This window comes from Narcine bancroftii, chromosome 6 (genome assembly GCF_036971445.1).
Source record: "Narcine bancroftii isolate sNarBan1 chromosome 6, sNarBan1.hap1, whole genome shotgun sequence".
Taxonomy (NCBI): Eukaryota; Metazoa; Chordata; class Chondrichthyes; order Torpediniformes; family Narcinidae; genus Narcine; species Narcine bancroftii.
Genome location: NC_091474.1, coordinates 35,592,972 through 35,618,631, shown reverse-complemented (window position 1 = coordinate 35,618,631; position 25,660 = coordinate 35,592,972). Strand labels below are relative to the sequence as shown.

Genomic DNA, 25,660 nt, shown 5'->3' with positions numbered 1-25,660 from the left:
TGAATTGCATATCATTGATTAATTTGCTCACCAATGAACCTGCCTTTGTGCAACTTATAATGATATGAAGCATATGGTATGATACTACAGTGCTACAATTAAATGCATCATCATACTGTTCAGAATTTAGAACAAACTTTAGCACCGATTGTAAAAAAAAAAAATTATATTCTTACAGAAAATTGGCAACAGAAGGTATGTGCAGAACCCATTCAGAATAGCAACACGGACACCTTTCATTTGCATAGTACTGCACTACCTTTCATTTGCATAGTACTGCACTTTAAATGCTTTAAGGCAAAAATGGCGGCGATGCCAAAGCGCTGTCACTGGTGTACACTTGCTGAGAGTGGAGACTCTGTGGGTCCTACTGCCCAGTCTTATGGCGGATGGCTCCGTACAGAATTATGGCAGATTAAAGGGAATTATGTGTAATATTACATTTCTGTTTTATTATGTGACAATAAATAGTATCCATCTGGAAAATGTTCCAAGGTGCTTGACAGAAGCATCAACAAATATTCAACCAAGTTCATAAAGAAATTATCAAAGAGTGATCAGAAGCTTGTTCAAAGTTTTAAAGTGAAAATAAGATGAGAGGGAGAGTTTGAGGATTGGTTCCAGATTTAAGGCTGGACATGGGGGGAAAATATGTGTCTTACCATGATAATATAATTATCACTGATAATATAATTCCTTTTTCAAAGGTCTGGATTTTCTGCAGGTATAAAACTGAACCTGATATGTCTCAAGGTGCAGGGGTCCTGAACATGCCACCTGACCGTGAGGGTTGACACATATGAAGGCCAAATGAATACGTTGTCCAAGGTTCCACCTACTACGAGCCCCTCCCTTCACCCAATGAGCACTTTTCACTGGAAATGGCAGTATTTTTGTTGGTAATCTGAGCACTTGTGGTCATAAATCATGAGGACCCTGGAAGAGTGCAAAGGGGTGATCAACTAGCTCCACAAAGTTTAAATGTGAGGTCTTCCTTTTAGCAGGCCCCAAAAATCATCTCGTCCCATCACATGAATGCCCCATTTTCTGAGGCAGGTTCCCCACAGGGAGATCAGAAGTTGAGAATGCAATGTGAAATAAAATCAGAAAATAGGAAACAGTTCAGGCAGTGTTCATGGGAAGAGAGATAGAGTTAACATTTCAGTTCTGAGATTCTTCATCAGAAATGGGAGAAAGAGAAGATAAAAGTAAAACAAAGAGAAGATAAATTTGATTTCAGCAAAAAGTGTGGGAGGGAGGGTAGAACAATGGGACTTTGGGGGGGGGGGGGGGCGGGGAGACCGAGTTCATGTGGCATTTAGAATATTTTGTCTAGATAATGTCTTCCAGCAATGCTGTGCGATGCACCCAGCGAATTAAAATCACAGATGGGTCACAGGAAGAAATTGACAGTTTTGATACGGACAGAAAGAAGAAGTGAGTTGTCTAAAATTAGAGGTTATTGAGGCTGAAATCTAGCCCAACAGAAATTGGATTCCAGTTCAAATTTAAGATCAATGTTACACAACCAAACAGAATAGCATTTCTCTGGACCAGTGTGAGCACGTGTGCACACACACACACACAACACATTTTAAAAAATGCACTCATTTTAAATTATATCTGTATATATATATGTATTTAAATATTTGGAATTATTTAATTGGTTACAGGATTCTGTCTATCAATTTCACAACTTGCAAGCTGGCAGTCCTGATTTTGATTCTCCTGTACCTCCTTCTTGATGGTAGTAGGTCAAAGATGCTGGTTGGAAGAGATTTTGTTCCTCAAGGTTGTGTAACATTGCTGGAGTTCACAGATGATAGGTCAGAGATGGGGTGGGATGGGAAATTAAAGTGGCAGAATATTACCAAAACGGGAGTCTGCAGGCTTGTAGAGGACATTGGTGGCTAGCCTATCCACTCAGATGGAGACAGAGTGATCCAAAGAGAGATGGGAAGAGCCGGAGATGGGTGACGTGAAGGTAATAGCAAAGTGAAAATTGATTGCAAAGTTAATGAAATTGTCTAGTTCTGTACAAATGCAGAACATTGCTGGCCATCCACTGCATCCTGACCTTTCTCCAGCTGTCTCGAGTATGTCTTGCCACTGGGTCCAGATAGGCCGGGGCGAGAGAGTGAGGCTGACAACCTGCGCAACTCTCCCTCACTTTAATCCAAGTCAAGCGCAAGTCGTGACTTCAAACCCAACAATTCAACCACGAAGGACGAACAACAACAAACAAATGCATGAAGACCAATGTAGTCCCCAATGTACTGGAAAAAAAGTTGACTGAATGGACTTAAGCAGGATGGAAACAAACATTTTCCACGACTTGCAAAAAAGACTTGGCCCCTTAGGAGTACCCAGTGATCAGAAGAAAGTGAGGGGGGTGGAAGGAGTTGTTCACTGTGAGATTGAGTCCAACCAGGGGAATAAGTGTGTTGGCAAAGGAGAATGAGTTAAATCTTTGTTCAAGGAAGAAATGGAAGCCCCTCAGACCCTCTTGATGTGAGATGGAGGTGGAGAGGGATCCACAATGAAGATGAACCAGCCAGGACCAGGGAATTAGAAACTGTCAAAGTAGTGGAGGGCATCTGAAGTGTCATGAAGGTGGACGGGACAGACTGGACCAGAGGAGAAAGAATGAAGTGTGCAGAAATAAGTTGGGTAAGAGCAAACGAAAACCATGGATCTCTAGAAATAGTGCTGCTTGTCAATGCTGGGCAGAAGGTAGAAGCAGGCTCTGGAAGGTTGGAAGTGATGGAGGACAGAGAAGATGAGGACAGTATCTGTGAGGTGGAGTGCTGAAAATGTAGGTTGTAATTGCTATGATGAAGTGCTTTGGGAGGTTGATTTTGGAGCAGATCAACTCTCGTCTTGTGAATGACCTCGACCAATTCATCTATCATCTCGACAGGTCAACAGTGGTTGCCATCTCACTGGCCCACCATTCTACATTAGATCAACCCTGGCATTTAACATCATTCCAGCAAAACTAACAATTAAAGTCAGGGATCTGGGACTTTGTCAACCTTCTACAACTGAATCCTCAATTTCCTCATTGGCAGACCCCAACAGGTGTGGATTGGAACATCACATTTTCCTCGGTGACCCTCAACGCAGGGGCAACTCGAGGCGCTGCTCCGTTCCCTCTGTACCATTGCTTCTTTTCCCCTCAATAGCCAATGCTAGCAGGTTCAATGTTCAAATTACTCTCTCAGAAAAGAAGTTGTCCTGACTGTTTTACTTGGATTAATTAGTGATCAGATTATCTCTATTTTTAAATGGAGCTATCTACTCAGCATCTCTCCTCTCCTTCACAATTTGATGGTTTTCCACCGAATCCCAGCCTGTTTAATCTATTTGAAAGACATGACCTCTGAACACAGATGTGATATATAAATCGTTTTATTTGCACTTCCTCTAATGTCTCTGTATCTTTTCGTACCATGCATCAAGTGTGACAGTGTGTTGATGCTGCATGGACTGTATAACTTTATTATGATCTGGATCTCTGCAGAACCCATGCTATTGATTCTCCTCAAATATACTGAAAGCTTATAACTCCACTCCTCATCTACTTGAATGATAGCACGAGAAGTGGCTACAAATGCCTCACTCTAAAGATAAGCTCAATCACTCCTTTGAATGACGTGGATAAATTTGCCTCTGTGCGGTTTTGACCCTAATGTTAATGTTTTCAGGTGAATTGAGTTTTCCTACAAAAGGGCACTGCTCTGATATAAATTTAACAACCTGTATGCATGGCTAGAAATTGATGAGGAACTGCAGTTCAAGCTTATATGAAGTTGAGAGTAATTGAATATCTGCCATACACAATGTTAATTTTAACCACAGCAAGTGCCAATTTTGTAATGACAGAAAAGCCTCGACAGCTCCCTGTAAATTTCTGAACTTCACACAAACTTAATAGTAATTAAAGGCAACATCCATTTCATTTCAATTTGCCAGTCTTGCAATAATAGAAACATTACAAGATCCTTCCTTGCTTTTCAGCCCATTTAATTCTTCAACACAATATGTGTTGTACTCTGTGGGTTGCCTGATAATAAAAAAAAAGCGCTATGAAATTAGCTCTTACCATCAACAGACAGGCCTCGCAAAATCCCTGATCACTTCGCAGTTTCATCCACCTTAAGAGCTTGGATTTAATATCTTCCCTGGCAGAAGCTGAATGCAGTGAATTAATTTTATTGGTGGCAGACAATGCATTTAAATTGATTTAGCCGAAAAGCTAATGAGCTTGGGGTAAGTTCACATTGATCTGTTTACTCGGCTCATTATATATTTTATTACTTCTGAACTGTGTTTTGACTGCTTGAGGTCAGAGCATTATCAAAATTATGAGGACACAGGGAATATTTTAAAGATCTGTGCATAAACAGTAAGGAACAAATTTTATTCATCAATGCACCTTGAGGTGACCTTCACAGAAGTTTAAAAACGGGCATATGTGATCAAGACAGTTAAACTTACACATCAGGCTTACTTGTTTTTCATTTTTATATCTTGCATTGGCTTTTCCAAAATGACAAATGACATGGCCCCAACTAATTTGACAAGCTAAGGACATGTAAGTGGGACAAGTAAGCTGCAAGCAAAACCGAGAAGGAATGACTGATCAGATGATTTGCAGGGCACGCCTTGGGTCCATGCTCGAGGCTTAGGACGTCATCTGTGTAATGGTGGGGGCAAAAGCATTGCATAAAGGAATGTTGCATTAACACAACATTAAGCAATATTGTCGATATTTCTTAGAAAGTTGACAGCAGTCATGATTATGATGGGTGCAGATGAGATTCACCAGGGATGGATCATTTCAGTTATGGGGAGAGACATGAGTGGTTGATTGGTTTTATTGAATCACAACGTCATTTCAACTTTTGGGCTATAAGGAGTTTGAACTGCCGAGTAACCACCCATGCAGCAGTTCCTGCATGCTCATTGGAGGCACTCTTTCATGTTTGCCCGGAAAATGATTAGGTGTTTTGTGAATGAACATTCTTTCTCATCAGAGTGCATTGTCTTTCCTGTTATCGACTTGCCTGGATATGAAGACCTGTGGAAAGGAATTTGTTTTAGATGATCTATTTTAAATGTTCTGTTCAATAACATGCTCACTCTAACAGAACAATGTTGCACCAAACTAACAGTAATTGATTTGGTTTGCTGGTTCTTGGGAACTGTCTGAAAGGGAATCCCTTAATAAACAGTTCCATTTGACATCAAATGTAAAATAATTAATGAATTTATTCAAATCAATATCCAAAACCTAATAAAGTTAAAATGGGTGATATTTATACATCATTAGATTTTATTCTTTGCTAACATTTTTAGTTCAAGCTATTGTTTGTCTTTTCCATTCTCTATAGGCCGTGAAGGTGGTTGGAAGCAATATATCTCACAAGCTACGACTGTCCAACATAAAGCTTTCAGACGAAGGCACTTACGAATGCAGAGTAACTGATTACAGTGAGGGCAAACCCAGGCATCACAAAGTCAAAGCCTACCTGAGAGTCAAACATGAGATGTTGTTACATGGATCCTCCATGCACATGCAAGATACCAAGATTCGGGGACACGAAGGGACTCACACAAATCATATTGCTAAATCCTCTTCCTTCTCCACCAGCCCGCAAACAGTCCAAGCTATAAAGGAACGAGCTTTGGATACTGACTGTGAACAGAATGATCAGTCTCTTGATACTGATCGTATCCACTGTGTTTAGTTCAACGTATTTGTGGAGAGTCAAGTGTTTGTATAGAAGGAGTGCATGGCCCGCTTCTTTGTGGGATTATTCTGGCAAAACAATCTCTCAAACTATAGTTTAAATGGGAGCCCGTCCTTTGAAATATTTTCTTTATTTGATATAGATAAGATCATTGGAAGTAAATTATTGATTTTGTTACATCCATTTGAATGTTGTGTTGAATATCCTATATAGAAAAATTTATTCATCTAATTATTCAAAAGAATTAAACTCAGATCAACTTTTTAAATTGTGTGTTTATCAGAATGGTATAATGCATCCAAGCAGAGTTCAAGATTTAAAAAAATCATTATTTAAATTTTTCATGGAACCACTGTTCAACATTAGAGGAAAAGTCTTTAATACTGAATCTCTTTTAATATAGCAATTGAAAATATACCTTATTTAACAAACTATTCCATCTTCTAACAATTCAAAAATATTCTCACATCTAATGACTGCAACCTCATTTCCTAATAAACATCAGCCTTTGTCTAACATTTCCAATCCCTACACCCAGAACATCCAACCCATCATTTTCTCATTAACTTAAAAAACTCATATCAAGTTAGCCCTCATTTCAGGTGTTCAAACATCAATGTCTCAAGAAATTTCCATCTTAGCTGACACATCTTGTTCTTCATGTCAATCTACTTTATTTAATACTTAGAAGATTCTTGCATAAAGTTCTTACTAATTTCACCAAGAAGTCCCTCCAATAGTCCATTTGATAACTGTACCTCATTTAATCTTACCTATAGTTGCATGTCAATTCCAATTCAATCTTGTCTCATATTTCTATTGATTCTCAATACTAATCAAACCATCTGCAATTCCATATAATTATTCAGAATGATCATATCTCAAATCTTGAGCAAGATTTACAATAACATATTTCTCATAAATACCTTCATCACATTCCATAAAATTTTCTAATTTCCTTTCAGCCAATAAATCTGTTTTTGTTATAATCAAACAAATTTAACACATTTTCAATTTTAATATCAACCTATAAAATATTCCCACCCAATCCCTGCTGAAAATTAATGCTCTATGTTTTTGATAACAATCTTACTTAATATCTTCTAAATATACCTTTTATTTACTAAAATGTTGCAATTTTATCAAAGAAAAGTAATAATATTTTATAGGCTTCACTAACCATGTATCCCAAATTGTGGAATCCTGCTTCTAACAAAGGTTCTGAAAAATATTAAGACAATATTTAACACATCTTTTAGGAATTAAAGAACAGCAAACACCTTCGAATAGCACTCCAAGAAAATAGTTGAAATGCTCTGTTCTTCTGTTCATCTAAAATACAAACTATTTTGATAAATTTTATGGGAAAATATCAGTGTAAAATTTCCTCTCTGTTCACTTGCTCTGAGGGCAATTAGCAATTGAAATGTGTATGTGTTGTACATTGTTTGTGTGCCCTTAAGAGTTATGTAAACTCCTTCTGGAGTTAATTGGAATGACAAGCAATTTGCTTTTGCTCTCAATGAATAATTATTCATTTTGATAAAAATAAAAATGTCTGATAGTTTATAGGTCACATCTAAATATCCTACAGGAAATCTATATCATCTGGTTAGATGTTGTCCTTCAGTACTGCATGGGCCTGAAGGTCTCGTTGCTTTGATGTGTCGATTGATGGGACATAAGCACATTTGCAATAGAAGACCTTGCTGTAAATAGCACTTTTTAAATTTTAATTTTCTGCAGTATTGTCTTATTTAATTATAAAACATTGAAATACTTACATAACCATTTTCAAGTAATGTTGTTGTATCTGCAAGATTGTTTTCAAAATCACCTGCACCTTCTTTAAATCAATAATAAGAAAAAAAGAATTCAGTACTGAGAGTGGCAATGGTACATTTTTGGCTTCCCAATTATCTGGATCCCACTTTTCCATAGAGGATTGACAAGAATTAGTTTGTGGCTTAGTAACAAAAACAGCAGGCCAATTATTCCTGCAGACAAACAGTGCTCACATCATATGTCTTGGCAATTCTACATTAATGCTTGTTGTTCTGTCAGGAATATGTTCTGGGCGGGATGGCAAATGGCTCTCAGCCTTGTGTCATCATCTAAACTGCCCTATAAAGTACGGACGTATATTACAAATGGTGCCACTTTACATTTTGGAAGCCATTTAATGAGCAGTGAAGTGGGCTGATGCTCAAGGCTTTGGTGCCCAATTAATCAATCATTCAAATGGTCTGTCCAAACTCTGAGCAGCTGGCAGTCTGCACAGCAGAAATCTCTTTATGGGAGAAAAAAAATCCAGATATGTATGGGTCATTCCAAAGAAATCATTTTTAGAAGTATTTATTCAGTCTCGGTGTGGTATATAACACAGTTGCTAAGTCTTTTAATCACTGAATTTTATTTGACCATTTGTTGCAGTACCTCTCTGTAAAATGATTTGCTAAATGTGATTAATAAACACAAGAACATGGATCTGATATTGCCGTGTTTCTTTTTTGATGCAGAATCATTGCAAATTACACAGAACAGTATGAACACAGCAAATGTGCTGAGAAACATTGTAAGAAACTACAAACGTTGATTTTAAATGAATATTTTTGGTCACTTTTGATCAGACTGTGGCAAATTATATATTTTATGTTGTATATAGATATGTTTTAAAGGAGATAAATTGTGGGAGGTTTTAGTGTAGGTCACAAACAAACAAAAAACTTCACAAAACAGATCTCATTTAAAATGCAAGAGCTCTGCTCAAACCAGACACTCTGGGCCCAGTGCCTTTGTAAAGACAACAGAAACTGCTTTGCTGAAGGTTTTCACAAGGAGGTGCAAATAGAAGAACCCGAACTCAAGAAACTTCAAAGGTAGGTGTAAATAGATTGTTGTCGATGAATTGGCTCAAGATTGAGTCCATTGCTGCAATCTGTCTGAATGCAGTTTGCTGTTCTAAGAAGGTCATGTGGTTTTGCAAGCACACAGAGAGAGAGAGAGAGAGAGAGAGAGAGAGAGGGAGAGAGGGAGAGAGAGAGGGAGGGGGAGAGAGAGAGAGAGAGAGATGGTTTCTGCATCACAACAAGCCGGCAGCTTGTTGAAAACCCCTGTGATCAATGCAAGAGGAAATGGCTGGCTAGAGTGTTTCGCCTGAAATAAGGGAAACAAAATGTTACTCTGTGGTGACCTGCAGAAGAAGAGGTTATCATTTGGAAAACCCTGATGGGGCAAGTTTCTGAAGTAACTGATGGAAGTAAATCAATTTGTGTGTGTCCAACAAACAACAAATCTCTCTGAAAACCAACAAGAACCTTCCTGAGCAGTAACCATTTCTACCAGATCCTGTTGAAAATTCATAAATGTTAAATTCTGTGCACAGTATAAGAATCGGCTGATTCCAGTGAACTTGGAGGAGTGAGAAATGAGATTGGACTGTGAATTAAAGAACTTTTCTGAACTTATACACATTACATGCACATGTGCTTAGAATTAGAAGGGGTTAAGTTAAATTAAGAGTAATGTTAAAGTTTGATCTTGTTTTTATGTTTAAAGAAAATTAAAAACTACTTTTGTTTAAGTAACCATTTGTCTTGGTGAATTTCTATTGTTGCTGGGTTTCGGGGTCCTCTGGGCCCGTAATAGGTCTACAAAGTTAATCCTGCATTTGTCAAGTATGTTTCTTTTTAGAACAGCACTAATGGATGAGCGGGTATGCTAATAAATAAAGCAGCTAATTGTAAGCTTGCGTGTGCACATTACTGCGAAGTGTGGGAAGAATGACACACACCCAAGAAGTCGAAGACTGATCCATTGCACTGGTAATTCGGCTTACATTCACCAGTGCCAGCCTTGGATTGGTCGGCGTTCCCGCCATTCCTCATTGCTTCCCGCCGTGAGGGTTTTCACCTGTGACGAAGATCGTTGGCCCCCGTGGGGTCTACGCAGTAGCCACCTTGGTCGGCCATCTTGTGTACCGGGCCACGTTCTGGTTAGCGGGCCACTACACTTGTCAATTAAATTGAAATATCATTACTGGCCTTGATGGCCTGCCTCATTCAGGAGTTGATATTTACTATGTGCCTAACATCCATACCCTTGAGCGCCTCCTTCAGACTATCAGCAGATTCTCCCAATTGATTAGGTGGCATGCCTTGCTGAGGAATCACTGATTAATCAGTTGGAGATATTCCCTTCACATAACATAGAACACGACAGCACAGGAACCCAATGTCTGCGCTAACTATAACCCCTTTCGCACTTGCAAATGGTCCCAGGAATTAATGGTCAATCGGCCTAAAAAGGTTCTGGTGTGAAATGAAGATCTTCTCAATGCGGGCGAGAGATAACACCTCCTGCCGTGGATATACTGCCTCGACCCCTAGTACGATCCCTGGCATCTGCAGACACCAGCGATGCAATCAGGCAAGTATAAAACAGGCAATTGCATTCTGGGATAGAAATGACCCAAGTTTTTGCGTGAGTGCAGGAACATGAAGGAAGATTAAAATGAAGGTTCAAACTTTGCTGTGGGAAAGTCACAGTGGGAGAGCGAAAGGGAGAGAGAAAATAGCAATAGTGGACAATTTTAAACAGCTTGGGAAAGTTAGTTGTGCTATAGTACACAATTTATGAAGACTGTGGGAAAAAGTGATGGTGAACCTGACTTCCATACAGTAAAGAAACCCCTCCATGAGTGCTCTGTTCATGCAGCCATGCATATAGTCCTTTCTCTGCTGGCACAAAACTCTTGGAGGGCGGGTCTGCCATCGCTTTTTCCCCCCACAGTATTTATAAATTGTGCACGATAGCGCTCCCAACTTTCCAATCTCATAGCACATTGTACATAAACTTAATAATGTTACGATAAGGCATGATTAATTTTGTTCAAATATAAGATCATAATACATTGATCAGGATTTAGGACAGGTCCACCATCGCTCAATGCATCATGACGTCACCAGTAGAAGGTAGAATAGTCCTAACCCCGGGGATGGCTCCTTGCAAGTGTGAACATGTGCAGTGTCCCAGTTAGGAGGGGTCAAGTGAGAAGATCAAAAATGCCATTCCTGTCCTTCCATTCCCTGCCTGTTTATTTGTATATGTCTAAATGCCTCTTAAACATTGCTTTCATGTCTGCACCCTCCACCTCCCCTGACAGTGCATTCCAGGCACTTACCACTCTCTGTTTAAAGACATTTTCTGCATAAACACCTTTAAACTTTGCTCCTCTCTTCTTAATGCTATACACTCTGATATGTAATATTTCCACCCTGGGAAGGAGTCTGGCTGTCGATGTCCTTCATAATTTTACATTCTTCTACTATGCCACCCTCAGCAAATGACACTCCAATGTAAACACTCCAATTTTGTTCAACCTCTCATTGCTAATAGTTTCTGATCTGAGCAATGACTAGGTCAGTGGTTCTCAAACTTTTTCTTTCCATTCACATATCCCTATGCTGTGTGATTAGTAAGGGATTGCTTAAGGTGGTATGTGAGTGGGAAGGGAAGGTTGAGAATCGCTGCTCTAGACCCAATTGTTACTGAAATATTTTGCTTGTGAAAAATTGTCATTGGCCCATTTCCTTTGGAGTTATGAAACCATGCACATAACGAGTCAATTAGGCATGAATAAAATAGTGTTTTTTCACCCACATACCATCTTAAGCAATCACAGAGCACTTATGGCATAGGGAATACTTAAAGTGGTATGTGAGTGGAAAGAAAACGGTTGAGAACCACTGGTCGAGGTGAAGCCCATTTGGAGCATCTCAATTTGGGCCTCCAAAACCTCATCATATTCTCCAATATGGTGACATTAACACTCCATAGTTATCTGTACCTGCAACCTGCTTGCCAACTTTATACTCAATGCCCCAATTGATGAAGGCAAGCATGCCATGTGGTTTCTTTACCACCCTATCTACTTGTGTTGCCACTTCATGGAGTTATGGACTGCCATTTACTATATACTTTTACATTTGACAGCTCGCAGTTAACCAGGTTAAAATCTATTTACGATTTTTCTGCCCATATTTTCAAATAATCTTTATCCCGCTATATCCTTTGACTGCCTTCTCCACTATCTCTGCCATTTTTGTGTTAGCTGCAAACTTACTAATCAGCCTTCTTATGGTTTTGGCCAAATCACATATACATATGGCAGACAACAGAAATCCCAGCACACCATTGTCACATACTTCCAACTGGAATAACACTTTGCTCAAACACAGTTCTACATCGCCCTCTGCATTTCACAACTTCTACATTCCCTTAACTATATTCATTTCTCTCTGATCTCACACATTTTAACTGCTCCCATTCACTCATTATGAGCTGGGCCTGTGGGCCTGTTTCTACGCTCTCGGAATCTATCCGAGACTCTTTGACCAGATAACCTTGTTTTACCTCATCAGAGAAACCTCCTTCTCCATCCTAACCAGCTTGTCTTCTTCTCACTAAGTGCCTTTGACCTGAAACCTTAACTCTGTTCCTCTTCCCAGAGATGCAGCCTGACCTGCTGAGTATTTCTACCATTTTCCATTTTCATTAGAACCTTCAGAACCCTACTGCTGCCATAGAGACAAGGTTACAACATAGCATTGGGGTCTAGAAACCACATTAAGTAAGTGACCCAGAGTGCTAGAATGCCAAAATTTAGACTCAGATGTTCTGATTTTTAATGTTTACATCATTTGATTTTTATTATTGTTAAGATTAATTCTAAACACATTACCACGATTTAAATGTATTGTCACACTCTTCCTTATGCAAAGGTTACACAAAGTTTTCCGCTTACTGAGACTAATTCACAAAGGTAGCACCTTCAAGCTCCAGTTGACGTCAGTAAAGCTATTGTCCCCAAAGGTGCCGCAATTAATGGTGCACTAGACATCATGAAACGTCCAACACACTGAAGTCAATCTTACCCAGGCGTGCTGAGTTCAAACCTGCAATGAACAGTTTCACTAGTACCAACTTAACCAATCTATCTCTGCACAGCATTTAAACAATGTGTTAATTAATCCAATTTCTGGGCTCTTGTGTGGAATATAATAGATGAAACATGTACTGGTTGTGTGCTTTCAGGTATTGATCAAGCTAATGCGGATATTAAAAAAAAAATTCAGTTGCAAATGAATTACCTTGGTCTCAAAGGTCAGGAAAAGCTAACAAAAAAAAGCATTGCATTTTGGTTCTCTGACAGCAATTGTGGCTACGATCCTTCAGGCTTCTCGGTATGTGGGAGACAGAATAGATTATTACTGCAGGCAAAGTCATTTTTATTCTTTCTCCCAAAGGATGAACGATGGCTATGGAATCAGTGAGAGTTAATCTGCAAACATCTCTAATATTAACAGCCAGGAAACTGCTAAAAATCCATTTGTTAAATAAATTACAAACAGATAATTTAAAAAAGATTTTAAGCTTAATACATCTTCCAGGTCTAAGACTCCATGCTACTAATGATTAGATACAATTAATTAGTTACTGAAGTAAATGCTTGATCTTTGAGTGAAAGCTGTCTTCAAGTAAATGAATGTTTTTTGTTATATCTTTTAGAACAAAGAACATAAAACTACAGCAAAGAAACTGTCCCTTTGGGCCACATGTTTGTGTTGCTCATGATGTCCAAATCAATCTAAAAAAACTTGAATCTTAAAATTTTAAAATGTTAATCTTAAAATCTGTAACAAAAATGTTTTCTCAATGCATTGTATTCTCTGATGTTATCCATTATGGAAATACATGGATAAGACAAAGGAGATGATTGTGGACTTCAGGAGGACCAGGAACGACCACCCTCCACTGCACGTCAACAAGTCTGTAATGGAGAGAGTGGAGAGCACCAAGTTCCTTGGAGTTCACTTAACTAGTGAGCAATCATGAACACCCAACAGCTCCTCCCTTATCAAGAAGGCTCAACAGCAACTTCACTTCCTGAGAAGTCTGAAATGGGCAAGGCTACCAGCCACCATCAGGTCTACAGGATCTCTATCAAGAGCGTCCTGGCTGGCTTCTTCACAGTGTGGTACAGTTGCTGTAGAGAATTGGATAAGAGGTCAATCCCAGTTTATTTCTGGTCCCAACACAATTGGAAGATAAGATTGCAATGGAGAGGATGGAGAAGACATTCACAAGGATGTTAGCTGGGAAGGAACAGTCCTACTGTGAGAATAGAGAGAAAAGATGGCATTTGTAATCCTAGGAGCCGAGGAAATTGACAGGGTACCTATTCATGGTCTTCAAAAAGGGACATGGAGTTGATAGAATTATAGTGGGGGGTGGGGTAACTACTAATCAGAGGGCAGAGGTTTAAGGTAGTTTGGTAGGGATTTGTTAAAGAAGTTGGTTGAAATCTGGAATGCACTCTTAATGGAGCCAGATAGCTTCACATTTAAGATGTATTTAAAATAATATAGCATAGCAGGCGATGTGGCTGAGTGCTGGAAAATGGGATTAGTTTGGAAAGACAATTGATGGTTGGTAGGGGTGCTGTGGCTAAGGATCTTTTATCATATTGCATGACTCTATGATTACTTACAAGAGCAGGAACATGCAAATACTATAAATCTGAAATAAATATAGATATTGCTGAAAATACTCAGCAGTCAAGCAGTCTCAGGGAAGAGAGAAATAGTTCATGTTTTAGGTCAATGAGCATATATAACAATGACAGTACGGAAACAGGCCATATCTGACATTCCAGCAGATCCAATGAAATAATTGAAAATTTCATAAATATTTAACTTTCCTGTTAAAATGGGTAAGATACAAGGAAGATAATGAGGTGGGAAATCAACAAAAGAAATGACCTTTTCCCAGGTGATATTATAGTTTATTTCGCCCATCAGTGTGGTTTATAAAAGAACTTTCCAGCTTCAAAATAAACTTAGATGCACCTGTTATTCATAATGTTTGCCAATTGTTTCCATAATGAGATATGAAATTGACTTTTTAATTGAAGTCTTAATTCCTTTTTAAAGAATGCTTGGGAGTTCAGATAGTCATCTGTCCCCAGGACGTTTTAACAATTCAAAATTTGCAAAAAAGAAATTACAGAAAATTTGGATTACCATAACCATCTCTTTTCTCTTGAGAATAAGTGGAACATTCTTTAATTTGAAATTTGTCTGATAATTAATTATCTTTTCGGCATAATCCCAACTCAAGTTTCATGTAGGTCTTTTGGGCCCTATAAACAGTTCTAACAATTTATGCAATCAGACAAGTGATAAAACAAGCAATTTTTAATTTTATCTTAGTCTAGGCAAGGATGCCCGTGTTGAGTTTTCCCACAGATAGGAGGTAGAAAGTGCTATCCATCTCAAGTTGTCTTTAAAGCGCTGGAAGAAATGGCAGAGTACAGTCATGAAGCATATGCTTTCATCTATGCATATAAAATTCCTCAAGGGTCGGTCCTGGAGCCACTTCTTTTTACAATGTATATTGATGATTTAGATTGTGGGTTAAATGGTTTTGTGGAAAAGTTTGCAGATGACACCAAGACAGGTGGTAGAGTACGAAGTGTAAAAGAAATTGACAAGATTAGGAGAATGGGTGAAGAAATGGCAGATGAGATATAATGTTGAGAAATATAGGGTTGTGCATTTTGGTAGAGGAAATAAATGGTCAAATTATTATTTGGATGGGGAGAAAATTCAAACCTCAGAAGTACAAAGGGACTTGGGAGTCCTCGTGCAGGATAACCTGAAAGTTGACAGCCAGGTTGGATTGGCGGTAAAGAAGGCAAATGCTATGTAGGCATTCGTTTCGAAGGGACTTGTGTATAAGAATGAAGAGCTGTTGATGAGACTCTCAGGCTCTAGTGAGACCTCATTTGGAGTTCTGCGTGCAGTTTTGGGTGCCGTAACTTAGAAAGGATATAGCAAGGTTGGAGAGGGTACAGAGGAGTTTACCAGAGTGAATCCAGGAATAATAAGTCTAACATATGAGGCACGCCTAGCGGCTCTTGGAATCTACTCATTAGAATATAGAAGAATGAGAGGGGATCTCATAGAAACATTTTGAATAATGAATGGATTGGACAGAGTAGATGTAAATCAGATGTTTCCCTTGTTGAGTGATTCCAGGACAAAAAGGCACAGTCCTAGAATTAAAAAGTACCAATTTACAACAGAGATAAGGAGAAATTTCTTTAACCAGAGAGTATTGGATTTGTGGAATTCGTTGCCACATGCAGCTGTGGAGGAAGGATCATTAGGGGAATTTAAAGAGGAAATTGAAAGGTATCTAATTAGTCAGGGTATCAAGGGATATGGGGACAAGGCCAGAACTTGGAACTAGTTGAGAAAAGAGTTTAGCTCAGGGAGGTTTCACGGAGCAGACTCGATGGGCCAAATGGCCTGCTTCTGTTCCTTTCTTGTGATCTTGTGAAAATTTTTGCATTTAATATACATCTACAAACAAAAAAAAAATGTCCGTACAGAACTCCTGCGATTTTGGAAGATAGAAAGTACAGGACTCCCCTAGTTAGCATCAAATTTGACAAAGGTTATGCACACTACATTTTCACTTCTCATGACAGGACTAAACCCAATAGCTACCACAGGAACAATGGGCACAAATACAGTATAATGAGGTCAAGCAATGAGCTCCTGATTTGGGAAAGGGCACTAGTGCAATAGCATCACCAAGAAGAGAGCAACTCAGAAGGAGGGCAGTGAATTTCCACTGACAAACCCAGAAAGCAGAACCGATTGGCAATTGTGGATCAGTGAATGAGATCCAGTCCAAAACCCTCCTGTGGGGCGGTTGGTGCCACTGCCACCACTATGTACCAAACATTTTCTTTTCAAAGAGAAATAATGGAAAAATACATCCTGCTTAATGAATTTTTGCTTAATGATGTGGTTATTAGAAATCCCTTTATTAACTGGGGGAGATCTGTAGCAGTATTTGTAACTGGATGATGTGTGATTTGGAGATGATAGCGTCTTATCTGCAGTTTCTATCTTGACTTTCCAGGTGGTGGAGTTCCAAGTTTGGAATCTAGCAACCAGTTTGATGATGATGGAAGAGGTACCAAGTAATTAGAATGGTTGGACTGGTTGCCATAACATACTTAGAAGGCATGGCTAATTTGGAACGATGGGTGCTTTCTTTTGCCCACAATTTCTAAGCTGCCTGGACTTCAATAGAAAGAAAGAAAAAAAGCAGGAATGATATGCACCACACTATCTCTACTATCTACAGAGAAGGCTGTAGTGAAAAATCACAAAATGCGAAACACTTTAGAATCATGTGAGAGAGATAAACTCAGTTGACATCGTCATCTGATTTCTTTCGAGCATAAAACAGTAGCAGTCAACTGGGAAAAGCTAAACCAGCTCTTTGAAAGAGCTATCCAATCAATTCAATTCCACTGGCTTTCCACTCATCCTATCATATTTTTCATTTGAAGATGACTGGTTCATCCATTTCTAGTATTATTTTTGAGTTCCAGATTTTATTACGTGATATTCTCAGGGCTATCCATTTGCTATGGATCAGTTGGATATATTGCATGCAGCATTTTTTTTTTGCCTATGGATCTGAGTGTAGTATGAGGTTGACTACTTGTGTTAGAGTTGCTTGGAACGCTACCTGAGACAGATGATATTCGACTCAACAGATTTTATATATCAGACGAATTGTCAGAGTACATACATGGCATCACATACAAACCTGACATTCTTTTTCCTATGAGCCAGCCAGAATTGCCACTTATTGCTACATAAAACTGTACACAATGTACACATGCACAACTGAGCAAGAGAGAAGAGAAAAAAAAACAATAAAGTGCACAAGTAAGAGTCCTTAAATGAGCCCCTGATTGAGTTTATTGTTGGGGAGTCTGATGGTGAAAGGGTAGCAGCTGTTCCTGAACCTAGTGGTGCCAGTCTAATGGCATCGATATCTCTTTTCACTATATAACCATTATAAACACTATATTAAAAAAATGTTTTAAAAAATTACATATTACATAATATAAAAATATTTTAGATATTCATATTTTATATATAATTTTTTTTTAACTTATCCCTGTATACCACTGTATAAAAATATAAAAACTTGTTCTTGGTATGCATGTGGGGGTGGGATCCGTAACATCTCATCTGTAATATAAGTACAGAATAGCCTTTGTGGACAGATGCAGTCAATATGATTAGGGTGCCTCAATGCTGCTTATCAGCGAATATCAGGAGGGGAGGAAAGACTTGATTAAAATCAAAACAGAACTTTACCTTACCTAAGCCCTGAATAATGTGAAAAGTCTGTTAGTTACAAAAGGATAAATAAAATCAGTTCTTATTCAAAAAACAAAGCAAGTCTCGATGCAAAGGAATACAGAATGAAGAGTTATTTATAAAAAAAGTAAACCTCCTGAGAGCAAAGCTGCATGGGCCAAACTCTGCTGCAGGAGGTAGACTCACGCGCACGTACAAATGCAAGCATTGATTGACAGGTAGCATTGGGAACTTTGGGCAGGGCAGTCCCATGCAGCCGCATGTGGAATTCCCTGGAGCTCACCCCGCCGGTTCCTCACCCCCAGCCAGCAGCTGCACTTCAGGATGCGGAACCCCACATACTCATTGGTGTGACCCCCCCCCCCCCCAACCATGGACCTCCACTCCCACTGCTGGCAGTTGGGCTGTTGGAGAACACCACGCATGCTCCTTAAGTCACTTCCGAAAGGCAACTGCACCCTCGGCTCCTTCAGCAGAGATAAGGTGCATTCTTGCCATGGGATTTCTGGGTACTTCTTGCAGCCATGAAACCGGCTGCTGTGCTGTTTGGTGTTCTGTGATGTTTGCTGCAGTCGTTTTTTAAAAGAACAAGTGCCTCAGGTTTCCTGACTCTGGTTTGGCATTTTGAATACTAAATAGTGACGGACTCTGAATGAGCGCATTTTAATCAATTTGGAGTTTAGAGAGCAGATTTTGGCCTTGATATTGGTGTACCAGTGGTTGTGACAGGCCCCTTTACCTTTCAGGCCCCTAGGTTTCAGCCTATTCAGGCTTATGGTAAATCCGCCACTGATGAGGACTAATGAGGCCCGGATGACACCTGCATGTTTTGAAAATTCATTAACAGCCATCAGTTTCATTTACAACATGGCAGAGCTACTAACAGCTGAACAAATAAAGTAGAAATTAGCTGCTCCATCATCACACAGGGACAAGAATTGGTTGCCAGTTTGAAATCAGTATGAAATCAGTTTGAAATCAGTATGAAATCAGTATGAAATCAGTATGAAATCAGTATGAAATCAGTATGAAATCAGTATGAAATCAGTTTGATTGCTTACTTTTCTGCAAAACGGGAGTGAAAAAGATGTCAATACCATTTATTCAAAAGCAGGATTTAGGTACCAATAATGACAGAAATTCAGTATCATTTCCCTTACAATTTAGTAAAACAAGAAATCTGTCGATGATGGGATCAAGTGCCTGTCAAAAAAGTCCTCCCCTACCACACCACCAGCCTCACTCTGCAATTCCTGCCCACACAATAGGATCCTACCATCAGTCACATCTTCCCTTTTCCTTCCTTCTGTTTTCTATAGACCTCTCCCTCTGTGACTCCATCATTCACTAATCCCTTCCCACCAATTTCCTCCCCCCCCTCCACTTGGTACACAAAAAGTGCTACACTTGCACCTATACCATTCGGGGCACCAAATAGTCCTTCCAGGTGAAACCACATTTCCACTGTGAATCTATACTGATCATTTACTTCATCCGGTGCTCCTGATGCGACCTCCTTTACATCAGGGAGACTGCAAGCAGACTGCAAGATCATTTCGTTGAGTGGCTTTGCTCTGTTTGCTGCAATAGCAAGAACCTCCCAGAAGCCCACCACTTCATTTCCATACCTTATTGCCAAACTGACATGTGTGTTCATGGCCACCTGCAAATTAGTAGAACACAAATGCACAGTACAAGCCCTTCAGCCCTTGATTTTGTGTCATTATAGAGGTAGAGACAGAGTGGATGTGACTAGGCTTTTTCCACCTAGATTGGGGGAGATAAATTCAAGAGGTCATAGTTTTAAGATGAAAGGGGAAAAGTTTAGGGGGAACATTAAGGAAAAGTTCTTCACTCAGAGAGTGCTGGAGTGTGGAATGGGCTGCCATCTGATGTGGTGAATGTGGGCTCGATCTTGAGATTTAAGAATAGTTTGGATAGATACATGGACGTGAAAGGTCTGAAGAGTTATGGAATGGGAGCAAGTCAATGGGACTAGTGGAGTGGTGGCAGACTAGAAGGGCTGAGTTGCTTGTTTTCTGAGCTGTAACATTCTATGGTTATTTCTTAAAAAAAGAACTAAACCCTCCCTACTCCATAATCCTCTATTGTTCTTCCATCCAAGTACCTGCCTAAGTGTCTCTTAAATGCCCAATGTTTCAGCCTCCACCACCATTCCTAGCAAGGCATTTCAAGTGCATTCCTTGCATTCCATCTCAGCATCAAAATCGACCTCCAATTTTCAACCCCCTCCCCTGTCTCTTCTTTCCTCCAGCTCCCAACCGCTTCCCTCCTTTGTCCTATCAGAGTTCCTTTCTTAGCCGTCTACCCTCCCACTATCACTTCTGTCTTCTCCCCCCCCACCCCGCCCATATCCACCTGTGCAACCATGTTCCTTCCCCTCCCTCCCTCCTCCCCCACCCCCCCCGCCAAACCCACCCATCTTTTTATTCAAACATCTATCTGATTTTTGGCAATCCTGAAGAATTTTGCTCAGGTCTGAAATGACAGCCTGTGGCTTTCTATGGATGTTGCATGACCTGCTGAGTTTATCCTGCATCTGTACTGTCCCTACAGTTTATATTCTAGTTTTTCTACTTTTTATCTCATTTATTTTTGATATTTTCCTCTTCATTTTTCAAGTCATGATAGTTTGTTGGACCAAATTTTTATAGAATAGGTTAATACACATATTTTGATACCATTCTATTAATGAACCTTCATATTTTCTGACAAATTACACATCTCTAATTCAGTATCTTACAAAAGCTAATCATAGGAACATCATGTAAAAAGAACCTGCTCAGCAGAACATGTGTGCACCATGTGATTTAAGAAAGGTTGTTTACCAAGTACAACTAAAACACTGCCAGATTCATCTCAGCAGCCTAAAAAACAATGAAGCTCTGAATTTGATTTAGGTACATCCAGTTAGTTTTATTTTTTGCTAAGGGCTTTATTGCAAAAAGCCAGAGAAACAGAAAGTATATCACATAAGCTTGATGAGATTCTTATTCTCCAATAATCTGTTAGACATTGTTTCCTAATGCATCATGATCAACTGGCATATTCATTTAAGTAACTTGAGGGCATAAATTTATGAAATGAAAGGAAACTTATAGAAATATCTGTCATCCAGAGTTTAATAGGGCAGACAATATCCAATTTGAAACAAAGTTGAAGTAGCACTCAAATAACTTCTAAAATAAAAAAAAATGAAAATTTGAATTTCAACTTGTATGTGGGGAAAAAAAAATACGGAAATGGAATGAAAAGAATAAAATGATTGCAGTTAGCATTCTGTGATTTTAATTTGAAACATCATGACTCAGGTAGATGAGTTAGATTTTCCAAAGATGAATGTAACAGGCAGCTCTACCATGGTGTTATGGGCCATGATGACCCCAAAACCCAGCAGTTTCTTTAAACATAAAGACAGGATCAAACTCTATCTTATTACTATTAACTTCACCCCTTTCTAATTCTAAGTGCACGTGTATGTAAGTTCAGAACAGTGCTTTGATTCACAGTCCAATCTCATTTCTCACTCCTCCAGTTCACAGGTATCAGGCAATTCTTATACTGTGCATGGAATTCAACATTAATGAATTTTCACCAGCCAGGCTCTGGTGCTTAAAGTTCATTGGTTACCGCTCAGGAAGGTTCTTGTCAGTTTCAGAGAGAGATTTGTTGCTGGCTGGACACACACAAACTGATTCCCTCTGATCAGTCACTTCAGTGTCTTGCCAAAAAAAAACTTGCCCCATCAGGTTTTTCCAAATTATAACCTCTTCTTCCAGGTCACCACAAAGTTTCCTTTGTTTCCCTTATTTCAGGTGAAACTCTCTAGCCAGCCATTTCCTCTTGTATGGACCACAAGGGTTTTCAACAGGCTGAACTGAGAACTCACAACCCATCTTCAAAATGGTTTTTTTCCCCACAAGGTTCCAAAAGCCACTGCAGAAGTCAGTTCTCTCACTCTCTTTCTTAGAAAAAACCTGTTTTGTCTTTGTTCTCTCTCTGCTTGCAAAGCACATGACCTTCTTAGAACAGCAAACTGCAACCAAAGTTCTGAGTCCGTTCATCTGTTGCTTTCAAAACAATAATCCATTTACCCTTGCTTTTGAAATTCTTTAGCTAAACAGTCTTGTTGTTTTATTGTCTTTGCAAAGGCCCTTGGTGCCTGCATGACTCACTTTCAGCAAAGCTCTTGCATTTTACATGAGATCTGTTTTGTGAGGTGCTTGTTTGTGACCCCACAATCTATCTCCTTTAAAAACATATCTATATACAATATAAAATATATCTGTCACAATAGGCACAACTGATAGAGGTTCTGCCTCACAATGCCATAGAGTCAGATCTTGGGTGCTGTCTGTGTGGAGTTTGCATGTTCTCCCTGAGATTACATGGGCCTTCTCCAGGTACTCTGGTCTCCCCCACATCTCAAAGATGCACAGGTTGAAAGGTTAATTGCTGCTGCATTGTGTGAAAAGCGTGGTAAAATCTGGGGGTACTGATGAGAAGATAGGGAGAATAAAAAATTAAATTAATGTAGGATTTTGTGTAAATTGGTGGCTGATGGACAGAATGCACTTGGTAAACTGATGAGACGGTCTCAGTGTTGTATCTCTCTGAGACCTGTGACTAATATTTTTCATTTCCCTTATTTTATTTGGTATTTCAATAGTCAGCTCATCTTTTGGAAGTATTGGCAAATATTTAATCCCAGTCATTTAAATAAATATCATCAAAATCACTGATTATTGTAAATCCCATGGTTCATTCATTTTTTTTGTACAAATTACACTACTTCATTTACAAATAAGGACCAAACAACTATTTGTCTATACATCAGGTAGATTTTGCTGGTCAGATTTGTAGAAAATAGATGCCATTGAGATAACACTGGAATTAATGTTTGAATATCAGAGGTACACTGGGTTCAAAAGGAGTCTAAGACAGAGTTAACTTTGTGCCTCTTTCTTGATTTAAGCCATAATTTTGTAATTACATTTTTAATCTCAGATACTTCTATTTTTAATTGTTTATTTAACTTGCCTGTTTCTACCTCATTAATTCATGTGATCTTATCAAATCACACCAATTTTCGTGTGTGGAGCAGATGTGCATATAAATGTCAAGACCCCAAGCTGTGCAGCGGCACTGTTCATTTATAAAATTTGACTTTTGAATTAAACTCAATGGAGAAAGTTATACCTTGCCCAAATTACTCTGTTAATGGGAAAACACGAGTGCCGCTTATTGTCTTAGATCCTTTCTGTCATGGAAAACTTGATGAAAGTATGGCACATAATCCTATTTTAAAATGTCTTTTTGAGATTTGGCATGGCTGGAGAGGCCAGCATTTATTGCCCATTTTTCACTGCCCTTAAGAAGGGGATGACGAACTGCTTTATTGAACCACTGCAGTCTTTGTGGTAACTTTCAGCAAATACCAACACAAAATATCACTGTGATTGAATGGGCAGGGACAAGTTTAACTAACTGCAGCTGCTAATAAATACCACACCATAGAAAAATTGGGGCACAATGTTTAGCATGGATATAGATATGGAATGGGGGAACTATAAACATGATTTAAGAAGTAATGCTGTAAACTACTTTAACATAGAATGCATTGTCTGAAAAATAGGTGGAAGCATAATCAATGATAAATTTTGAAAGGAAAGTAGATACCTACTTAAATGGCATTACTCTAGGGTAAGGATGGGGGAGCGGGTTTACTGGGGACAATGAACCACTTTCTGCACTCTCTCCTTCATAAAATTAACCATAGAACACTACAGCACAGAAAACAGGCCCTTCTAGTCGGTGCTGAAATGTTATTCTGCTAGTCCCATTGACCTGCACCCAGTCAATAATGCTCCAGACCTCTCTCATCCATGTATCTATCCAATTTATTCTTAAAACATAAGAGTGAGCCCACAAAAAAATTCCTGAATTTTCCATTGCTCAGTTTGAGTTTGCCTAATCATACTCGCTGTAATTTCTGCAGACTAAGCTGTAAATCAAGGACTGGATTACTGGATCATCTCAATATCAGAGATCATGGGGATCATCCTCAAACAGTGGGATATTTTTTGATGATCATACATTTAGCATTTTTGCTAAAATGGGGACGCATGTGTGGGAAACTGGTATCTCCCCAATGAGGTGTATTCAGATCACTATGAAATGATAGTAGTGTGTACTTCATCACTCACAATCAAAAGGATTGTAGTGTTGGTTTATCTCTCCAAATTAGGACATCCGATTTGGCAGCTTTGTGTATTGTTTGGGTGAAAGATAATATGCAGTTATCCATGATTAATAAGGAAAATATACTGTTGACATTTATCCAACCAAATTATGTCTGAAGTGGTCTGGGAATTTTTGTCTTCACAATGAGGGAAGTAATTTACTGTTTTTTAAATGCTAATGGTGGACAAGAAACCTAGTTAAATGGTTGGCAATATTTAGAATGAGAGCTCATGTGAACATCTTAGAGAACATACTTATTTCTTTCCAATTGAGTTTCAGTATATAAAAGACCTGTTAATGCCACAAGAAACTATCCATATAAGTAATAGCAAGTAGCAAGTAATTTCAACAAATACAAATATGCACATTTCTTTACGTGGAAGTTGCTATATGTTGAAAGTCCAATTAAATTTGGCGGGTCAGAAATAATTATGTGCAGGTGCTGTCAAGTCCAAGATTTCATGTTATTTAGAAACTAATGAGAACCAAATTATATTAAAGCAGGTGAATGCCAGCAGTAATGCACTTTCATTATAACCTCAGTAGATAGAGCCAGCAAACCTATGTACCAACATCATGCAAAGATGCTGCTGTATACCTCAGAGGATAATGCCTGGGTCTGTTCAGTAATGAGTTTATTACAGTCATTATTCTGAATGACTGCCGTTATCTAATGTCACACATTTATCTATGTCGGCTACTCACACTGCAACATTTTTTCCATTAATCTGAATAATGTGGGCTAAGCAAATCTATCCCAGCAGAGCACATTAATTTACTGCCAAGGGCTGGACCACATCTCATTGTTTCTCAATTCAGAACTGAAGAGTTCAAGTGCACAGAAGGTCAATAACCTCCATGCATAATATATTAAGGATTACTTTTAGCTCGAAATCTAAAAATGTTTGCTGCTCATATGGCAATCTGATTTTGCACCAAGAGACAACCAACATACAATATTTTGCACAATGACAGATTGCTTTCAAACATTCAATCTTGGCTTTTGATAAACATGGCTCAAAGGTACAGTTGAAATTTGACTGATTTAAATCTACTGATTCTTTCACCCATCCATTCATCTCTTACTGTTTCCCTATGCCTCTGAGAAAGATCTTATTCTGTGCTAAGGGTCAAAATCATTTCATCACTGTTTTAAAGCTGGTCCCCAGGTTTGCATGTACTTTGTCAGGGTCAATTCTAAATTTGGCACTTGATACACGCTTTAGTTTTGTGTAATTTTTTAAAAAGTCTGAAGCTCGTGATTACTGAAAGCTCCAAGCAGCATGTCGCATCTGATGTTGAAGGTGGAAGGGAAGCATTAAAAGAATATTTACAGGCATACTTAATGACACTCCAAATTCTATTTCTGAACTAAGGACTTCT

General features: G+C 38.9%; 2 protein-coding genes across 2 annotated transcripts in view; one reads left to right on the top strand and one right to left on the bottom strand.

Annotated features, from left to right (window-relative positions):
* Positions 1-5,753, top strand: part of vstm2l (V-set and transmembrane domain containing 2 like) — a 78,066-nt gene extending 72,313 nt beyond the window's left edge. The window contains exon 6 of the mRNA XM_069888044.1: positions 5,397-5,753. Within this exon, the coding sequence (XP_069744145.1) occupies positions 5,397-5,753 (357 nt within the window). The remainder of the gene's footprint in view (positions 1-5,396) is intronic.
* tti1 (TELO2 interacting protein 1) overlaps positions 4,477-25,660 on the bottom strand; it is a 51,128-nt gene continuing 29,944 nt past the window's right edge. Inside the window, exons 8-10 of the transcript XR_011340022.1 lie at positions 7,541-7,602; positions 6,937-6,977; positions 4,477-5,083 (exon numbers count right to left, since the gene is read on the bottom strand). The gene's annotated coding sequence lies outside the window, so the exon portion shown is untranslated. The remainder of the gene's footprint in view (positions 5,084-6,936; positions 6,978-7,540; positions 7,603-25,660) is intronic.